At 36.4% G+C, this 21,939-nt stretch overlaps 2 protein-coding genes across 8 annotated transcripts; both read right to left on the reverse strand.

The window, feature by feature from the left end:
* nfascb (neurofascin homolog (chicken) b) lies at positions 1 to 13,619 on the reverse strand. Of its 6 annotated transcripts, none has more exons than XM_058763222.1 (27): positions 13,442 to 13,619; positions 10,410 to 10,530; positions 10,190 to 10,295; positions 9,773 to 9,963; positions 9,563 to 9,685; positions 9,054 to 9,224; positions 8,664 to 8,775; positions 8,354 to 8,538; positions 7,260 to 7,391; positions 7,037 to 7,180; positions 6,832 to 6,943; positions 6,524 to 6,687; positions 6,156 to 6,303; positions 5,930 to 6,054; positions 5,749 to 5,850; positions 5,438 to 5,650; positions 4,511 to 4,587; positions 4,174 to 4,399; positions 3,975 to 4,090; positions 3,679 to 3,889; positions 3,477 to 3,599; positions 2,432 to 2,605; positions 2,227 to 2,358; positions 2,061 to 2,127; positions 1,761 to 1,772; positions 1,037 to 1,072; positions 1 to 942 (listed from the first exon to the last, which is right to left on the reverse strand). In XM_058763222.1, exons 2-27 carry the CDS (start codon positions 10,495 to 10,497, stop codon positions 711 to 713), a joined length of 3,522 nt encoding a protein of 1,173 aa, XP_058619205.1. In that variant the 5' UTR covers positions 10,498 to 10,530; positions 13,442 to 13,619; the 3' UTR covers positions 1 to 710. The 6 variants fall into 6 exon arrangements, with proteins under 6 accessions (XP_058619205.1, XP_058619206.1, XP_058619204.1 ...); XM_058763223.1 differs by lacking the exon at positions 13,442 to 13,619 and adding an exon at positions 11,567 to 11,703; XM_058763221.1 differs by lacking the exon at positions 13,442 to 13,619 and having other exon boundaries at positions 10,410 to 10,765.
* Positions 13,620 to 14,091: 472 nt separating this feature from the next.
* Positions 14,092 to 21,680, reverse strand: LOC131532671 (calcium-independent phospholipase A2-gamma-like). 2 transcript variants are annotated; one of them, XM_058764516.1, is made up of 10 exons: positions 21,542 to 21,680; positions 17,976 to 19,416; positions 17,086 to 17,235; positions 16,838 to 16,995; positions 16,559 to 16,653; positions 16,131 to 16,302; positions 15,994 to 16,051; positions 15,719 to 15,913; positions 15,448 to 15,643; positions 14,092 to 14,659 (listed from the first exon to the last, which is right to left on the reverse strand). In XM_058764516.1, exons 2-10 carry the CDS (start codon positions 19,320 to 19,322, stop codon positions 14,397 to 14,399), a joined length of 2,634 nt encoding a protein of 877 aa, XP_058620499.1. In that variant the 5' UTR covers positions 19,323 to 19,416; positions 21,542 to 21,680; the 3' UTR covers positions 14,092 to 14,396. The 2 variants fall into 2 exon arrangements, with proteins under 2 accessions (XP_058620499.1, XP_058620497.1); XM_058764514.1 differs by having other exon boundaries at positions 15,448 to 15,913.
* Positions 21,681 to 21,939: the final 259 nt, after the last annotated feature.

Raw genomic sequence — 21,939 nt, forward strand, 5'->3', positions numbered from 1 at the left:
TCATAGACCCTGGTCACTGTGAACTTTTATGTACTTTACTTCAGTTATGACAAATACATTAATTCTCTTGATGCATTTTAATAACTAAAGCATTACACTTATGATGGTACTCTTAACAGACTCGAAAAATATACAAAAAACATCATGTACATCATACTATAATAAGCAGCGAAGGGTTAGATTGTATTCTGTGTGAGAGTAAATGGTTTGTAGTCCATTAATGTGACCTACAGTACAGCGCAAACACAAAATACAAGTAAAAATGGTGCATGAATTAGTAGCAACTATCAGTGAGATCAAACACTGGTTAAACAACAAAGCACTGTGGTGTTCTTGATGCTCAACATCTCTTCATATGTCTGTGCAAGTAAATCTGTGTGGAATGATCCTGAATGTTATTTTATAAAATGAACATGAGTTTGTTCAGCGAATCGAGCTTCCATCAGCCGTTTCTTTTCAGTCTTCTTATCAACATGATAAACACATCAAGGCATCTTTGCTTGGCTTCCTCTCACATGATTTGTGGAAAACACTGATTGGTACTTTTACTGTAAATCACCAGAAACACCGGTTTAGCTTTAAATCACACCTCTACACTACTCATTTGCAGCCTGTCCGACAGATTAAATGGATCATAATCTTGTGTTGTGTGTTTTGAGGTCTGTGTAACGTTGGGTCAGCGGGACACTGTGGGCATCCCACCATGAGCTCTAAGCAAAAGAGTAGATGGCCACCGGAGACGTGGGTTCAGAGCTGTCATGGTACGGGCTCCTGTCCATGTTCCTCTTACTGACGCCTGTGTACTCGCCGATGAAGGAGCCATCCTCGTTAAACTCGATCTCTTCGCCCTCACCGTACTCCATGAGGCTGTCGTCACTGTTCGTTCTCCTGCCAATGTGCTCGACCGCACCTTGACTTCGTCCCTGTCGACTTTCTTCCTCACTGAGGGGGAAATTATTCATTTGAGACTAATTTTACAGGGAAGATCTTCATTATTGTAAACAATGCACATAACAAAGCTTAAAGAGATACGTACCGTCTGGTATAGGGCATTGTGGGCACTCGTGTTATCCTGATATAGAAGCCAAAAAGTCAAAATGAATACAATGTGAAGCAACAAAAATAAACATTACATACAAAACATAAAACGTGACAACAGTAGTCAATAAAAAGAAATTAAAAATACACTACCGTTCAAAGGTTTGTGGTAAGATTTTTTTTTAAAGCTTTTGAAAGTTTTTTATGCTAACCAAGGCTGCATTTAAAAACATTAATATTGTAAAATATTATTACAATTAAAAAGAATTGTTTTCTATTTGAATATATTTAAAAAATATATTTATTCCTATGGTGGCAAAGCTGAATTTTCAGCATCATTACTCCAGTCTTCAGTGTCACATGATCCTTCAGATATCATTCTCTTATGCTGGTTTGCTGTTCAAGAAACATTCAAGTTCACATTTATCAATGTTTACTGTATAATATTTTTGTGGAAACTGTGATCCATTCTTTGATGAGCAGAAAGTACAAAAGAACAGCAGTTATTTGAAATTTTTTACTTTTGAACAATTTAATGCATCTGCTGATTAAAAGTATTCATTTCCCAAACCACTGAACAGCAGTGTAAAAATGGTTTAAAAAACACTTAATCGTTAGACTGGAATATTTGTAGTGTATTAAAGTACTGTAGTAAAAATATAAAGCCATTTAATTAAACAACCAAAAAAAGTCAACACCGTTAAAAATGACATGTATCATACCTCTCAAGAGACCTTCAGTGGTCCAATCGCAAAAGACATAAAACAAAAATAAAGGAGGAATAAACAAAGTGAGAAATGTGTGATGGATGGAGTGATGAAAAAGGAACAATTATTGTGGTATACAGTACATACTCCAAATCAACCTGTGCTAATGTGATTATGTTATGATGTAAATGATAGGATTGATTAATTTTTCATCCTCACGTGTTGTTTTTATGTAAGTGCATCACTGAAAATAAAGTGTCTGTAGTAAATAAACTTAAGAAAATTTTTAACATTTTCAAAATCAAACAAAGTCACCTGTAATCAAACGTTCCATTCTCTCTATCATCCAATGTCTCCAGTGCAAAGTCCCTCTTGTCCCGCACTTATAAAAAACAAACAAACAAAATAATGTTTTGCCACATATATTACATATAATGCATAATAATTACATGTAACTTGTCTCAAGTAATTCTTATTGTACCTGGGTACTTTCCTCCTCGGCTCCTCTTGATGAAAAAGACTACGAGCATGATAAGAACGAGGAGAGCGACTGCACACATTAAGCCAATGAACCAACCCTGCGTCACAATGTCCACTTGATCCCGGGTATATTCTGTTCATGCACACATGTTAGGAATCGTGTTTACAGAACAATGACCATATGAATGTAAACAAAGACACCTTACCCTCAGTTGTAAAATGGGGTGATTCCTCTGTGAACGCCTCCCCGACTCCAACCTCGGTTTGTGCTGCCAGTGAGAACTTGTATCGCGTGTAACGGTCAAATCGCCGCAGGGAGAAATAGGTGATGTTCGGAGGAATGTATTCAACCTGGATTCTGTCAGCCAGAGTGACGTTCACTACAGAGAAATTATGATCACAGTCTTGTAAGGCTAGATACCATTAAGAACCCTGATTTGTGTGGTCATTTAGTCATTTTATAGTAATAAACAAACAACAAAATGTTAATGATTACAAAAAATAAAAACTACAAACAATGTCATAATTTTAAGTAATGGTATTTGGGGAAAAGACACACAAGGTTTGTGTGCATTTCTGATATTGAAAATCAGATAATGATTATCGTTTTTTTACCACAGTGAACTAAATAGTAGTTCAAGAGACCTAGAATAGTTTATATAATTTACACATATACTACCATTCAAAAGTTAGTGACTTTTTAAAATAAATTAATATTTTATTTAGCATGAATGCATTCAATTAATGATCAATAAAGACATTTATAAAGCTACAAAAGATTTGCATTTTAAATAAGTGCTGTTCTTTTAAACTTTGTTCATAAAAAAAAAAAATCCTGAAGAAAAAAAAAGGTAACACGATTTATATATTAAAAATATTGAGCAGTGCAACTGTTTTCAACATTGATAATAATAAGAAACATGTTTTGAGCATCAAATCAGCATATTAGAATAATTTCTGAAGGTTCATGTGACACTGAAGACTGGAGTAATGATGCTGCAAATTCAGATTTGCATCACAGGAATAAATTACTTTTTAAAATACATTAAAATAGAAAACATTTTTAAATTGTAATAAGATTTCACAGTATCACTGTATGACTGTATTTTTGATCAAATAAATTCAGCCTTGGTGAGCTTAATAGATTTCTTTCAAAAACATTTTTTTTTTAAATTACATTAAAAAAAAGAAGAGAATTTGTGCCTCTAATGCTTTTAAAAAAGTCATGCAAAGTGATGCAAGTGCACTTACATGTCTGATATTTGAGAATATATCCGGTCAGAATGCCATTGGGTTCTGCAGGTTCTTCCCAGTCCAGGTAAATGGTGTCATAGTGCCGGTGCATGATTCTGAATGATCTGGGAATTGAGGGCACTAGAGTGAAAAGGAAGATGCATGTAAGAATTCAAGTATGTGTTCAATGTTTTATAATGTTAGGTGAACAGTTTAATACCTCCTTCAGGTGTCTGAAACTCAATGGTGTTACTGGGCGGACCCTCATAGCGATTATTGGCCACTACAATATACATCCTGTAGTTACTATACGGTACAAGACCAGTCAGGGTCCCAGACAAACGAGGTCCATTAGCTTTAAAACTCTTGGTCTTAATCCTCCTGCTCACAATGTGCCAGGGCAGGCGACTGCTCTCTCTCCAATAATAAACCTGAGAAACCAACCACAGCTCCATCAGCAGGCCATATCATTTACTGCATGCAAATGAGCTGACCTGTGCATCTAAGAAGCCATACTTTGTACTCCTTTATTTCACCCATGATGTCAGCTCGTGACACTGGTTCCCAATGGACTGTCAGCGTTGAGTCCTCGATGTCTGACACTTCCAGGTCAGATGGAGCGGCAACAGGACCTGTTAGAGAACCCAATGAGTGAAACACTGACTAATGTATGTTGAACAGAACTTTAGGGTTAATGAAATAGATGTGAACTTACGGTCCTCCCCAGAGTAGCCAATCACAACAGGGGATTCTGGGCCATAGCCGAAGAAGTTGACGGCCTGAACTTTAATCTCATAGGGTGTGAAGGTGTCAGTGTCATAGATGATGTAGCTACACCACCAGTATGTTGTATAGTTCTTCCACTCCTCCCTTGAATCCCTTCGTCTCCACCAAACCATGTAGCCCAGTTTCGGTCCATTCCATTCTCTGTACTCCAGTGGCTTCAGACACAACAAAAACATCACAATTGATATAAATCATATGCATGAGATTACATCACAGTCAGCATCTCTGACTACAAAACTGACATCCATCAATCAACAGTACATCACCTCCCAGCTGATCTCCATGTTATTTCTGAACACTCCACTTCCCATTCCTTGGATGTTTCTTGGGATGGCATCAGGCACTAAAGACACAAAACACAATTCAATATATAATATACAATTCAACGTTGTTTTTTAAAGAAACTGAAACAGTTATTCAGCAAGAATGCATTTAATTTATCAAAAGTTACAGTAAAAAACATTTATAATATTAGAAAAGATTTATATTTCAAATAAATGCTGTTCTTTCGAATTCATCAAAGTATCTTGAAAACATTTATCATGGTTTCCACAAAAATATTATCAATTGTTTTCAACATTGATAATAATGATAAATGTTTCTTGTGCAGCAAATTTGTATATTAGAATCATTTTTAAAGAATCATGTGACACTGAAGACTAGAGTAATGATGCTGAAAATTCAGCTTTGCATCACAGGAATAAATTACATTTTACATTGTATAAAACGTATAAAACATAGAAAACAGCTTTTCTAAAATGTAATAATATTTCACAATAATGGCCTGTTCACACCAAGAACGATAATTATAAGTGTCCATGTCAACGTATGATAACATTTTGTTTATTATAAGCATATGCTGCAGTTTTGCTGTCTGCTTCTTTAAATGTTCAAGCTCTTTAAAATCAGGTGGATTCTGATTGGCTGTTAACATTTTTTATTATTCATCATTCTGAAAGTGATTCCATCAATATTGTTCCTCTGTGCTGTAATCATTATAGTTGTGGTGTGGACTTTGCAACTATTTTGAAATTTAGAACAATTTTTAAAACTATATCTTTGTTGTTATCATTATAGTTGTCGTTCTTGGTGTGAATGTACTCCTTCTGTAGTTGTGATTGCCAAAAAAAAATATTACAGACCCCCAAATTTTGAACGAGAATAGAACAGAATAGAATAGAATAAGGACCTACCAGCTCCTCCTGTCTGGTAGTATTCAGATGGCCAGCTGGGTTTACTGGGACCTATACCGTTTACAGCGATGACCCGGAATCTGTACTCTACAAACGGTGTCAGCTGTAAAATGACAGAGTTTAGGTTCCCTGGGTAGCTGGACAGGTTCCTCCAGCCGCTTGGCAGCAGCCAATAGTCTGCAAGGAGATCTTCGGTATATTGAACCAGGTACTCTAAAAGAGAATTCATTCAGAATTATGTTATTGTAAGGCTAGATTGTTTAAACATTTTGTTTGCATCTACGTTTGTGTGGATGTGTGTATTTGTGTACCTTTAACAGGACTGTGGTTGCTCAGTCCTGGTACCCAGGTGAGTCTAACGCTCCTCTCTGATGGGTCTGATATCTCTAGGTCACTGGGCGGGTCTGGACGATCTAAAAGTAAACGTATACATGAATAATATGCTCATGTTTATACTGTATACAAGTATAGAAACAGTCTATGTGCTGGTACCCATCACAGTGAGTTTGGCTGAGGCAGTGACCTCCTCCAGTTCACTTTTAACCCTGCAGGTGTAGACGCCTTCATCTCTTCTGTACACGTCAGCAATGCTCAGAGAATCCTCATCCTTGGTCATTCTGTAAGACACAAAGCAGTTAAATACAGTATCTTTTAATTCAGTAAACCACTAGAATATGAATGACATACAGTATGTGCTTGTGGCCAGATGTGTGTTTACCTCCTTCCTAAGATCAAGAACTTCTTGTCCTTAAGCCAAGTGACAGTGACATCCAGAGTCGGGTCAAATTTAATCTTACAATCAAAGCGAGCCAGACTTCCTCTTATGACTACAGTATTGTGTGGGGCACGGATGATTTTAATTGGCTCTATAAAATAAAAATATGTCTTCAAACAATCAGGTCAACTTGGGTTATTATGACACATAAAACATTTACAAGTAAAATGGAGAATCAAGAATCTATAAAGCAAAAAGTTTGTATTTTCTTCTTGGCTAATTATTTTGATGTTTTAAATGGACACAGGTGCATATGAAATATAGGTATGTTAAGAAGAAATTTCAAAGAAGAAGCTCTTCTAGATACTGACCTTTGACCTCTAATTGGACCTCCTTCTCATCTCGTCCAATGACGTTGCTGGCAACACACACATAGCTTCCCTGATCTTGTAGCTTTGTATTTCTGATTTCCAGTGTACCATTTGGAAGAATTATATGACGACTTCCCTCTAAGGTACCTAGTCCTCCTTTTGACCTATACACACGTTGATTGGAAACTTTGTTATGTACACTTTTGAAATTGTTTATGCAATTACTCACAACATCACAATAGACATATTTCCTGTTTTTATGCTTGTATTTGTGGCAATATAAAATGATAGTAAGACAATATATTTACCAACGCAGGTCAGGTTGCGGAGACCCAAAATATGGGCAGTCTAAATGAGTATGATTGCCTTCAGTTGTTTTAATGAGTTCATCTCTGGGACCTAACAGGCGAGGTCTCATATCTGCAGACAACATAGTAAAGTTGCAATTACTCATTAAAGCTGATGGTGCATGTAAATTCTACACTTTTCAATCCAGCCTCTTCTAGCTCTTACCCATTACAGCCAAGAAAGCGTTTGCCATGATATAGCCGTACTGGTTTGAAGCATTGCATTGGAACACAGCAGCGCTGTCTGGAACCACAGCCCTGAATGTCAAAGTGTCTCCTGAAACCTGTCTGCCTGGACTCTTAGGAGCATCTAAAGAGAACACAGAAAAAATGAGCACTAAAAAGCTTAGCAGAGCACCTGGTTGTATATGAAGCTGTTTTTTTCTCACCACTGATTGGCTCTCCATTAACCAGCCACTGTATCTGGGGTCGAGGAATTCCATCAGCTCTACACACTATACTACCGCTGTCATCACGAGACAAAACCAGACTCTCAGGCTTCTCCACCCAGAATGGAACCGCTGCAGATGGAAAGAGAATTGAGAATAGATACTGATCTTGATTTTGTCATTCATTAAGTAATACTTAATACAATTTAGTCATTATTTATTCATCTTCATATTGTTCCATAATGCTTATGTTTCAGTATAGATTTGTGTTTTTGAGCACCAGATCAGCATATTATGATGATTTCTGAAGGATCATGTGACATTGAAGGCGTAATGACTCCTGAAAATTCAGCTTTACCATCACAAGAATAAAGTTAAAAACTTAAGATATACCCAAATATAAAGTTATTTCAAATTGCAATAATATTTCACAATATTACTGTTTTTGTTCAATCAAATTCAGTCTTACTGAGCATTAGAGACTTCCTTTAAAACATTTTAAAATTATACAGGCCTCAAACTTTTGAATAGTACTATGAATATGGAACCAGGTGTAATGTCACTTATGTTAGATGATGTTGTAAATGTCAAAGCTGATGTGATAAGGTGAAATGGTGTCAAATTTGATTTTTAAATTCTACGATTTTTAGTGAATGGAGACAAAAATGTTGGTCTGTTCCTCACACAACATATGGGTAGTTGACGTATCAATGTGTCCTATGGTGTGACAGCAAAAAAAAAAAAAAAAACTCTAACATTGAGGATAAATCTCTCTCATGCTATTTGTATGTTAAGTTTTTTTTTCTACATTTTTGCTATGTCACACCATAGGACACAGTCCAATTTTTATTTGTCAACTACCCATATACTTAAAATATATAGTTGTTTGGAATGTCATTATGGTGCTGTTATAATGTGTTTTTGTGGTCTTGTCACTGTGAAGCATTAACTGGAATTGTATGGAAAAGAGCAGCGAGAACTTTCTTCAAATTCTCTATTTTGCTCTATAGAAAAGAATGAACAAATAATGACAGAATTTACATATTTGGGTGAATCCCCAGTGACAGTCATAATAAAGTAATGAAGTATTCTACATTTGACCCTGACAGTGATGACGTGGTCCAGGCTGCCCATCCTGTTTGAAGCGGTGCAGATGTAGTCTCCTCCATCATCCATAGAGACGTTCTTTATTTTAAGTGTCTTATTAAAGTTTTCCAACTTCTTTCCTGTCATGGACATCTCCTCCCAATCTTTAGTCCATTTGATGAAGGGAGTCGGACTACAAGAAGAAAGAGAGAATCAGAGTTACTAATGGTTAAAAGCAGGTTTTACAACAAGCTAATCAAATAATCAACTGCATTCAACTGGTCTCAGATATGTCATCAAAATGATTTTAAAACTCACACTCCAGCAGCAAAACACTCCAAAATAAGCTCTTCCCCCAGCATTGCAATGGTTGTGCTGATGGTTCCTTTGGGTTTCAAAAACTTGGGTGCCGTATGGGCTGCCATGCGAGCTACATAGACATAAAATAACACACATTTGATAGAGAACTTCACACTTTACAAATCTGGCCAAAGCAGAGGTGACTAGTTAGTGGATCAGTCTGTTGAGCGTTTACAATAAAGAAGCATAAGAAAGAGTCCTAACTCACCATGGCATTAGATTGTTAGATGGTTTTAATCATGGCTCTTCCTCAAACTGAACACACACAGACATAGGCATGGAGGAATATTAAACCAGATTTGCTTAAAGTTTAATCCTAAAGCAGAATGAAAATAATTCATCACAGACCTGTAAGCACCTGCAGAATGAGGGGCGGTTTCTGCTGGATGGTGTTTGTGAAGGGGAACCGCGCAACACAGACATAGTTTGTAAGTGCATCATCTGCTACAATACTGGAGAAGTACAGATCTCCATTCTCTGCCTTTGATACTCGACGGTCCTGACGGATTGGTGCCATGGCTATGGAATAAAGAAGAAACTGGATACAAACTATAGCCAGTATATTTAAAGGCTTATTTAAGGTTAAACAAACATAACTTAAATTGAAGACTTGTTATACAGATACAGTACCATTTAAAAGTGTGGGTTCGGTAAAATTTTTAATGCATTTGAAATAATTATCTTTTAGTTTTCTTTCAATAATCACTGAAAACAGTTGTGCTGCTTATTAATTTAGTGGAAACAATGGTACAAAAAAAAAAAAACTACTGACCCCAAACTTTTAAGCGGTAGTGTACATCCTACAACTTTAGATCATTTTATCTTTCATATCAGAAACATCTGAGTCGGAGACTTACTGCTGTTCAGCCAGTAAGTGTCAGGTTTTGGAGGACCTACAGGAGGATTGCAGGGAAGGATGAGAGGAAGTCCAACCACCACTGAGACTGGCTCCAGATACTCCTTCAACCATGTACGGGCCTCTGATCACAGAAATGACATGTTCAAAAAACCCATTTACCAAATTCTATTGCTGTGTATTAACAATTGTGTGCTGTGTAAGGGCTTACTGGAGACACGCAGATTGATGTAACTGGACAGAGCAGAGCCAAACTCATTAGTCGCCGTGCACTGATAGACACCCTCATAGTCATCAGGACGACCATAGAAAAAAATCTCTAATGTGCCAGAACGCCACCTCATGCTGACCTGAGGATCTCGAGCCACATTCAGGTACACTCCATTACGTGTCCATGTGAAGCTAAGTGCAATAAGTGTCATTTATCAGTCAATGCATACATTTTAAATTGCGATCAAACAATATTTTAGCACTTTTTTACACAACCAAACAAAGGCAAATCATAGGGAAGCAAAGGCCAAAAAAAGGTCTAGGCAAGGCAAGTAATCAAGTTAGTCCAATAAAATAATCGACATGTATAATTATATATTACAATGTGTGTACACTAAAGAGCTTGTTGGATACTTACACTGGAGGTGGATTCCCTGTTGCTTCACACTCCACTACAATAGGGTCAACTGGATCTACTATGTAGTCTTGAGGACTCTCTTTAAAGATCATTGGAGGCTGCCTGACTGTGGGGATATACAGTACACATAAAAATATCATGTTAAATTAATTAAAAGAACAACTTATGAGAATCAACAATGAACTTTGGTCACAAGGCCAGCTGTGGACAAGTTCCTCACCATCAGGAGGAATTTCCATGGCTAAAATCCATGTTTGCTGTAGGATAGTAAGTATGGCAAGAATCCTCCAACACTTCAGGGCTCTCATCTCTGCTGTATACAGCCTCTGTCTTATGGTGGCCTAAAAAAAAAAACAACAGAAAATACTAGCACCAGTACTAAGATAACAACAAAATACTCAGGTATTGCCCCACATATGCTTATCTCGAATCTCCTTGTTTGTTAATTCATAACTTATCTGTTTTCATAATTATTAATACTTTGCTTTGTTTTGTATGAGTGGCGTAAAGTTAATGGTAAACCGAAAGCTCGCTGCTATAGAGTTTGTAAGACAAACCAAACTATTCTATATGCAAATGAATCGCTGGTTGTATTATCTTAAGTTCCCGCCCTCTTCCGCTTTCCGCAACTGTGATTCGCTGCCCACAACAGAGCTATTTGCATTTACGCACCTCCGTACCCTGTGCGTAATCCTACTGCGTCAATGATAGTGTTACATCCAGAGCAAGCACAAATGCATGCATTTTTGCATTTTAAAATGGACCGAACCGTACATTATATGTGCATGTTTAATATACGATTATATTAATATGTTTAAAGAAACAGCCGTTAAAATATAAACGGACAAGATAAAAGACCAAAAACAGGAAGGTATTCAACTGCTCTGCATGAATAATTCAATAGGATATACATATGCAAATGAAGGATTCATTTGCAAAAACAGATAACTCCGTTTTTAACCATTTTCAAAAATCATGTTTTTTTTTCATTGTGCATTCCAATTAATCTCAATCAAACTGCAGTTGGGTTATTTTGATTAAGTAAAAATAATAATAATAAAAAAAAAGAAAGAAAAGAATACAGCTAGCTAACACAATAAAAACATGATAACGTAATAAAACATGATTTTAGAAAATCTGTTTTTGCAAATAAACTCTTCAAATACATAATGCATGTGTTTGTAAAATAGCATAATTTACTTACTGCATTCTACTTCATAAGTCTCCTAAAGTGGGAAAACTATAGCCTGTGTGTATAATTAGAACACAAACCAGCATACCAACTGAACTGGAGTATCCAGGATTCACAAAATCCACAAATATTGATATATTACACAAATATCACATTTGTCAAGTACACCATCTGGAGATTGTTACCTTTTATATCAGCCCTGCAGTTTGTTTCCTCATTATGCTAATATTAATCTGTCGTCATTGCCCCATTTTCCAAAAATGTCATTCCAATACCAAATGTTTTTGTTGCATTCAAATAGGTGTCTATCCAAGCAGACGTCTTCTGTAATGTATACCTCTCCAACTAACATCCCTCTCTTCATTGTCTTCATCCATTTGCCCACTCTACCCATGAACCATGAATGACGTCCCACCCCCTCCATCTCTCTCTCTCTCTCTCTCTTTCTCTCTCGGTATACTTATGGAAGGTGTCCAAAAAAAAGCAAAATATATGTTAGTTATACAGTGACAAAGGATTTACTGTAAAAATAGTGATTCAAGAATACAAGTCTTTATTTTAATATCTGACCTTTTAATAATTATCTTGTCATATTTACATAGGCCTTAAATAGCCAAACTCAGCTGAAAGATATTTTGCATTCTTTTTGATTATGACATCAATGTGTGGGTCTCATTGTTTGGTCCTGAAAAACTAAGCTAACTCATAATGAATGAAATGGTTGTTTCGCAGTGAAAATTAAAATGCGGTCATGCGACTCGTGACTGCATCTAAAAGAGATTTAAATCAGCTTTATTAAACTGGTACTCTTTTGCGTACTGTTAATATCCACTTTAACTCTATAAAGCTTTAAACTTAGTTAACATAAATTATCATGGTCAAAAACAGAAACAGGTGAATGAACTCCATGTCACAACAACGTCCAAGAGGGCAGAGCTTGACTCAGGAGAGAAGATGTGGGTGGAAACAGGATCTCAACCACTGAAACACATTCCCAACCCACATCGGCTCAGGCATCCAGGGACGCATAAAGTACAATATGCCAGCACGGTCTTACTGTACACTCCACAGATGAGCTAATACGATGAAAGAACAAAAAAGTTCTTGAGTCAGCTCACTTAGTGAACAGAGACATGAGCATGATCTAATTCTGGTCATGTTCCTCAGCGCTTCAGTATCCTCAGGGGTGCGTATGACATCAGCAGCGCTGCAGTGCCATGCACCAAACTGTACAGCGCAGGACACGAGCCTGAATGAACCGCTTCCTCCAGAGACGGGACAATGAAACCTCTGTCCACACGGACACAGTAAGCTGGCTCTGTTCAGAAAGAATAACTCTGAGGGTTTTATCAGTTCAGCCTTAAAGTGGCACTACAGCTTGTTTGGAAGAGCATCTGCTGGTTAACCTGTCATGAGATGTTGAATCTAAATATAAACATAACTATACAAGCATAAGGAGGATATGCTAACCTAAACTGCGAGATAGCACGTTTTGTTTTCATATGCTGATTAATAATCAGTGGTTTTAATACCATTTAAAAGTCTTTATTTTATGATCTTGTTTTGCATTACATTAGCAAAGCCATAAAGAGCCAAACTCAGTTGAAAGATATTGATATTTCACAGTTAGTGAGTGGTCTAAAAGCAAAATAGAATGAATGTAAACTCATTTTACAGTCAGCCGTTTTTTTCCCCATGCACAATTTTTATGTTTATATTCATAACTGCTAACAGTCTCTTCAACAGGCTCATAACTCGGTTTATATTTGTCTGTGTTGTTGACACTGTCTTCAATGACAAGTGTAATTCAGATGAAGCAGCTGACTCACAACTCTCAGCTGAAGTCAGAAAGGAGGATGACATTATAATGAAACAAACATTGTTTAACCAACAGTGACACCACACTGTTTTACAGCCAGCTATGGTGGAACTCGAATAGCAATACCAGATATATATATATATATATATGCTAGATACAAAACTTTGAATATAAATTTATTAAATATATTTAAAAATAAAAATAAAAAAATAAATCATATATGTAATATTCTGAAACTTACCCAAGTTAATATTTCAGTGGCTTCGGTGTTCAGTGCAGATGGAGGATCCTGTGTCTGTTTTCAATTTACAAAAGCATCATTATTGTGCTCTGTGTCTATGTTTTGTCTCTTAAGCCATGACAGTCTGTCAAAAATCCACCAGTTGTTTGCAGTTTCACGCAGAGGTTGAAGTAAAATAACTTCTCAGAGGGACAAATTTGCACAACTGTCCAAAATAACAAACAGTGCTCTTGACTGATGTCCCAGTCAGCGCTAGTCACATGAGCGATGACTATGTTTGGTTCATTTAAGCATGGAAAACATCACTAAAATCACCATGATTAGAGACTCCAATATACCGTAAATGATCACACTGCCAAAATCTGTCTCTGTGTATGGTAATGATTTTCTATCATCTTTATAATGGGACTAGTAGAGAATATCCAGGTTTTTGTTTTGTTTTAAAAATCAGTCCCATGACATTTCAAATGTCAAACCACTGCATTTCCACTGTTTTCCCATTATTTCTATAGTCTGAACTTCACGGTTAAAGTATTAAAAATACCTGAATTTTTAATTATACTTTACATCATCTGTTATGTGCTTTAATCTTATTTTTAAAAAAATTATTATATTTAAAGAAAAAACATAAACTAGTGATTATACAGAAGTAGTGCTCTTAGTTTTATTTCATAAATCTGAAAAATTAAAACAGAAATAAAGAAATAAATACATCAGTCTATAAACATCGACATTCATACAGAATTTACATTGGCACAAGTGCTCAATACATTCAGTCTAAAATGGCTGTGTATTTGATTTGTAACTTCTCTAACATGATTTATAACTTGTCAAAACATAGCCCTTCACAATCTTGTGCAACCAGTAAGGACATAGCGGTAACATAATTTAATGTTCTTGTATTATAGTTCTCATCCAGATAATTGCATACATTCAACTGAATTCTTGAGTCTACTCAAGCCCAGCGCTGCTGCAGCTCCCACGCTTTCCCACCGATCCAGTCCCGTGTTTTCCAGATTGCTGAGCGTTCTGTCATCAGCACTCCACACAGGCGTTCCAGTTTGGGTCGGTTCCGGTCCAGGTACAGCTGTGTGTCTTTCTGCAGCTGATGAAGCACTTCAGGCCTGCTTTCATCTAGCGTCACGTTTGAGCTCAGCATCGGGTTAAAGCGGAAATACACATTCGGTGATAAGAGGTCATCCAATAGAGTGTGAACACCTGAAAATGGCAGTATGAACAATATGTTTGTATGAACCTCAATATATCCAAATGTTTTTTGTTGTTGTATATGCAAGTGTTTGCAAAATGGCACAGTTGACTAAATGCACATAGATATATATATATATATATATATATATATATATATTTCTTCCTAAAAATAAATTTGAGCTTTTTTTTATTTTAACAATTACATTCAGGATTTAAACATACATTTATCCAAATAAAAGTTTTGTTTTAATCTGAAGTAATTATTTTAAGAGCCACAAAAGAGAATTTAAAAAAAATGATTAAATAATTGTAAATTGTGTATTGTGCACAAGTAATCATTTCAAAAGTATTCTTTGCAAGTGCGTGCCAAACAGCACAATTTTGATCGGCTAAATGTAACATCAAAACACATTTTTATTTTTTTCTAATAAAATGTTTAGCTTTATTTGTATAATTATATTCTGAATTTAAATATAAATTTATTCAAATAACATATGCTTTTATCCAAAGTAATTATTTCACCATAAGAGCCACAAAATATTTTTTTAAATTATTCAATAATTATAATGTGTGTATTGTACACAATTGCTTATTGTAAAAGTATTCTCTGTATTAATTATTAATAATATATTAATAATTGTATAATTGTCTATATTATTAATTGTAAATTGTGCTCATGAAAGACAGCTTTTTTAAATGATTAAACTGTAAATTGTGTATTGAAAACAATAACTGTGAAATGATTATTTGTAATATTAGTAAATGTAAAATGCTTCTCGTAGTGATATCAGACCAACCCTCGGTATCGGTGGCGCTGCAGATCAGATTGCTGATTTTGGCTCTCAGACTTGTGGAGGTTGCAGGCCCTCTTCTAGCGCTATCATAGCGACCAGTTCCCAGTGACAGCACACACTGGAAGGGCTGGCTGGGCCACAGCAGTCGGCTTTCATGGACAGCCAGAGCACAAGGGTTATTGAGGATAAGACCACCATCCTGGAGAAAAAAGAAAGGAAAGAAGGTCTGGATACAAGTATATTTTACTAGCTGTCTAAAATGGACTGTTCTGACCTGGTGTATGTCGCCATGAAGAGGGAACTCCTGGAAATATCCTGGAGCAGCAGATGAGGCCCGGACGGCCTGCCACAGCCGGTATCCTGATCCTCCGGCATAGCGGCTCAGTTGTCCTGGAGCATGGTTATAGTTGCGGAAGATAAATGCTTTCGGACTTTTTCCCCAGTTCACTACGGCACTTACGGCAGACACCTGTGTGAGAAGAGAACGGCAGTCAGGAGATCACGAAAATCTGGATTTAAAAAAAAAGCCAGATGCTATTTTTGATTGACCTTTGGGCTCAGCTGATCTCTGGCTGTTTTAATTAAAATCTCCTCCCCCATCTTCTCCCTATGATGAACATGCAGGAATAGTTAAGAAAGCAACACTGGCATTAATACAGTATAGTTTTTTACTGTGTAAATCCAACCTTAAGATCATCTCCCATGTTTCTGTGTTATAGTAGGAGTGCGTCCAGCCCATCTTCACAGTACCAACCAGGGGGTTTTGTCGAAAAACGTCTGACCCGAAACGATGATACAGCTCTTCACATTCATCTAAAGAGATACGAGCTAGACCCAACATGAAAGCCAGAACTGCTCCTGTGCACGGAGACAAAAAGTACATTATATAATATATAGGTATGTTATGTACCAAATATAGAGTAAGCTGGTCATTATTGCAAAATGAACCCAGACAAGGTGATTGAGCCCCCAATGCAGTAAATTATGTAGTCACTTATGCTCACCAAGGCTGCATTTATTCATATATACAGTAAAAACAGTAATATTGTGAAATTTTACAAAATGTTCATGTATATATGTTTAGAATTTTACAAGTTTTGTCATCCATAATTACCAGTGCTGACTCCACATATATAGTCAAAGAGTTGATACACTCGTTTTCCTGTTTGAGCCTCCAGCTGTTTGAGCACTTGTAGTGGAACTAACCCTCTGTAATACACAAAACAACTTTAAGTAAAAAGCCATCTTGGCATGAACACGTTTGTTTATATGAGGGACAAAAATATTTGACTTTATTCTGTAAATTGTTCCCACATCCTTAAAAAGCTTTTTTGGAAGATGTATTGGATCATATTTGTCCAGTTTTACAAGCATAAACTGTGGTGTTTCCTACTTGGTTCCGCCTCCATCAATGGAAAGCACCCTGACCCCGCAACCTCTGGCCGGATCCACATAACCAATCAGAGCGAGAGTTTCCCTGATGGCTTCTTGAAGTTTTTCATTCATCCAAAAGGTACGGCGGCGTCTAAGCAGCTGCAGTGCAGCTTTTTCCTAGATTTAATCAAAAAATGAACTGAAAATTCTGAATTTCTACAGTAACATAGAGAGGTCTATATTTGGTGAAGGGATTGAGTGTTTCACCTGCCACACCACAGACTTGCACGCTGGGTGCTGAATGAGGTGAGCGTTCAGCTCCTCCACACAGGAAGTGATAGATGACGGTACCATAGCCTTTTCCAGTCTCTTCAGTAGAACTCTAGTCATCTCATCTGCATTCCTCCTCCTTAAAACCTTGAAAACAGATTTGCTGCTATAATTAATCAATTTCATTGGCTTCAAAATAGATTCACTGCAAAAAAAAAAAAAATAATAATGTTGTAGCATTTACTTTAAAACTATTTTCATTCAGAAATCTCTAATAAATTCCACAAATAAAGAAACAGCAGGTAACATTAAATTTTGAGAAAGATGGAAATATTTTTTTCTAATAAAATGAACTTGAATAATCTTTTGTTTTATTTACAACTTTGAAGAATTTTTTACGGTGTACTACAAGCAAATGCAAATGGATGTATTGATATTAAAATTCTGGCTGACACAATGAGCTGAAAATAATTTTCATGTCATTGCCAGTAACTGATAAATAAAATTCTATTCTATTCTATTTTGTCTAAGCAAGGCAAAAATAAAACACTTAAATAAAAACTTCAGTCCATAATTTTAAATGCTACAAAGTGAATTTAGGAGTCACAACATTATAATGTACAGTATGAAAAATTTATATAAATTTGGGGATTTGCAAAAAAAAAAAAAAAAATGTAAAGGTGTTATTAATGTATTAACAATCATAATAACCATTTAAAAATCTTCAGGTAACTGATATGGTACCTATATTGTGCATCCCTAGCACATGGACCAATGGGAAAAAAAGCAAATTAGTACTCCTATATGTCATTCACACAATGAAACAATGAAATTGCCAACATGCATGAGAAGGGGTGTCTGGTCATGCCAATGTCAGCGAGACTCACTGTTTTATCCAGAATTTCCTCTGGGGTCCTTGTTACAGTTGTGGTCTGGTCACTATGCCTGGAAGAGCCCATTCCCAGGTAGCTGCCCACAAACCCAGGTATAGTTGAGGGTTTCAACAGGCACTCAAAAAAGGACACTGGTTTTTCCTGGATCACAGTGTACTTATGTGAACCTCTGTAAAGGTTTAATTCTCCATCCACCTCCTCATTCTCTAAAGCTGCAGATCCTTTAAAGTACCTGTTAACGTGGTTGGCCATGTAAGTGTAATTTTCCCCAAAGCGTGTGGTGAGGCTGCTCATGTGGAACAAGCCTGGGGATTTAGGCTGAAGAAGTGGATCTTTAGGTTTATGTAGAGCATCTGGGGAGACTGAAGTCTTCAGGGTGTTCGTCTCAGTATGTGCTGATTTCTCAACAGTATCTGCTACTTTTGCTCCAAAGTATCGATTGATGTGACGGGCAAAGTGGAGATATCCTTCATCCCAGGAACTAGATACATTGTTATCAATCTCTGGTCTTGTACCTACACTAATGTTTAGCTGAGTTTGCACACTTTTATTACCAATAACTCTTTGCTTTCTTCTTCTAGACCTTTTGAGCCCATCATCTGGTGATACCTCCATATGAATTTGCTTTGCTGGATTTCTAGAGAATACAGAGTTAATGTGATTGGCCACATAGCTGTAACTCTCCCCAAATCGGTTTGCCAAGGAAGTGATGTGGAACAACTGTAGTCCAGGATAGGCTGAGGTCAAAGGTTGATGTGAGGAAGCTTCACAGACCTGCTCAATGGCAGGTGTCCCTATAAAGTCTCTGGACTCTCCAGTGCGTCTCTCTCTCTGAACTCGTCTTGATGTTCTGGTTAGCGGTTCTTGCACTGCAGACATCAATCCACCTTGCCCATAATCTACCACAGATACCTGTTTCTGATTAAAGTACAAGTTTATGTGTCTGGAGAGACGATTAAAAGACTCTCCTAATCTCAGTCCAAGTAAGTGCAGCCGAAAAGTAGTCCTGCTGTGCTGGTAAACTCCAATGGGAGCTTCTGCTTTGAACGTCTCTCTGCTGGAGGTTGAGTATAATCGATACATCTGAAGGCCCAATACATTCTCATATTTCATATTACTGCTAATTGCTCCAAAAAGTCTGATAGGCTTCTTTGATCTATGAGATTTGAGAGGGATTCTCCTTGGAGAGGAGCAGATGATACTCTGACATGACCTATGAGGCCTCCTGACCAGGTGAGAAACATTTCTGATGTTTGTGAGCAGATACTTCATCTTGTACAGTAACCGGAGTCGCTTTGAACCCAGGTGAGTGACCCGGGTTTTGTCGAGGTACCAAGCCATCAGTGAAGTACCAACAACAACGGAGACCAAGCAGATGATCTGAATGAAGACTGAATGAGCATTGGCAGCAGAATCAGAATCATGGAATGAATGTCTAAAATACAAAGAAGCAAACACAAATTCAGCAAAGGGGAATAGATACTTTCATATTCATTAGATAGATTCATAATATCTGTCCTTATGGTGTATAATTAAGAGAAAAGTCAGTTCTTTTTATTTATTCCTAAAAATAGGAAAAATAATGAAGATCATTATGTTTAACAATGTAAACCATAGTGTTGATTTATGTTTGTACGCCCCCACCTGGTCAGTTATGGAGGATTTGTATACTTGTGTTTTATAAACTAGTTAAATTAAATAATTACATTTCGCAATGTATAAATAAATCAGGTGTAAATAAGTGAAAAATACATCCATGACCTATGGACAAATGTAACGTATGTTATCCATTTACTGACTTTTTCATGATTTATTTATTGACAAGTTCAATATTTATTAATATGGAACCGACAAATAGAGAAGGCCGTAGCGCCGAACACACGCTCCAACGTCCAGTAGATCAATAATGTACAGTGCGTAGATGCAAAAAATATGAAGATTAATAGACCAAAAAGATCTGCACTCATCCAAATAGTCCAAAATTTCTTATCATATATTATTCAGAGGTCATAAAAAGCGCAAAAAAGTGCAAAACGTTTTCGGGTATTACCCCTTCCTCAGTGCCACGTGCTAACAGGCACACACCTGCGCTCATTAAACCATGTAGCCCATTACCATAAAACACTTAATATCACGAGAATACAATTTTTTTTTTTTTGTATCAAAAAAATGCTCCATATATAAATATATCAAAAGAGTACAAAAACATACAAAAAAACAACAACAAAAAAACAGTTTGACAGTTAAACTGATGCAGAATTTATTATTTTTATTTATTTTTTTGTATGTATTTGTATACTCTTTTGATATATCTATATATGGAGCATTTTGAATGTATTGGGATATGTGTGTTTGGGAGAGATATAGGGCTATTTTTTGTATTCTCGTGATATTAAGTGTATTATGGTAATGTGTACACGGTTTAATGAACGCAGTTGTGTGCCTGTTAGCACATGGCACTGAGGAAGGGGTAATACCCGAAAACGTTTTGCACTGTTGCACTCTTTATGACCTCTGAGTAATAAATGATAAGCCTTTTTGGGCTATATGGATAAGTACGGATCTTTTTGGTCTATTAATCTTAATATGGAACCGCAAATCCTCCATATTCAATTGCTTTGAAGTTTGGACTTACCAATAGTAGGCTAATTCATAAGCAAATCTTCTAATAAATGACATATCGCCATGCAGATTACACAGAAATAATGACAGAAAAAAGTGAGCCAATTCGATTCATAAAAAGCCGTTATGTTTTAATTAGCCAATTTTAATTAAGCCTTTAATTCAACAACCTCTAGGGATTTTGCAGAGTGGATTTTATAAGCCATTCTGTGAATAAGGGTGACTATGTTCAGAACTATGAAATAGGACACCAAGGTGTCGACTGTAGGTCAGAAAAATACCCTGTTTAGTACTTCCATGAACCTCCGGTGCATATTTATAGTTGCCTGTTGGGTCACATGGCAGACAGCAGAGAAGTGCAGCTATTTGTCTCTTTCGTCTTTGTTGTGATTTATGAGGACTGGCAGCGGCCTTTGCGTCACATTGTGTACAGACAGTTCCACAACATGCCCATATCCACATGCTTATGCACAGAGAATCAACAAGTCCTCTGTTTAAACTGCCAGACATAGTAAAAATTCATATTGAATTTTGTGTAGCATTTAAATTCTCAGTTGTTTATGACACTGAGTATATAAATGCTACACGAACTTCAGTATCTACTCTCAGACCCATATTCTCAGACCCAAAAATTAAAAATGCACTAGTAATAAAATGAGTTCTATATTTTTATACAAAAAAATGTTAAGAAGCAATAAATGTTTTAATGAATAAAACAAAACAGAGATACATACACACATTACTGTTGTAATTCTGTAGGGGAAAAAGTGTAAATGTTTACAGTCTGCAGCTTAAGTAATGATTACAACTTGTAACCTAAAAAAAAAATCATATTTTATTCTTCACTAAACCAGAAGGTCAAGTTAAGTCCAATTCAACAAAGCACACTTAACCTTGAGGGTCACATGTAGATTTCAAATAAACTAGTTCTGTCTTACCTGTCGCTCTCTCTTTTCTCCTGAACTTGACTTCAAGGTGATTAATAAATGCCAACTTTCTTTCCAAAACTTATATTGCTTGTTTTCTCTTGGATTACTTCCTGTGGTGTTTACACTTGTTTCTGTTGTGGTTTTTAATCCCGCCCTACTCTGAAGTTTAAATCCTATTGGTTGGTTTAAAGGGACTACTGACCAAACCCCTGACCATTTCTCATTAAAGGACAATCTGTCCCTCTGCATCTTAACAGTTGATGACCAGTCAGGAGGCTTCTAAATTTAGAAAAAATTCCTTCAGAGCTGTTCAAAGTGTCAACACTGGTGTTATTTCCCTCGCAGTATGAGTAAATTATTGTATATACATATATCACAGTGCGTGTGTGTGTGTTTTTTTTTTTTTT

The sequence above is a fragment of the Onychostoma macrolepis genome, chromosome 23, assembly GCF_012432095.1.
Source record: "Onychostoma macrolepis isolate SWU-2019 chromosome 23, ASM1243209v1, whole genome shotgun sequence".
Classification (NCBI taxonomy): Eukaryota; Metazoa; Chordata; class Actinopteri; order Cypriniformes; family Cyprinidae; genus Onychostoma; species Onychostoma macrolepis.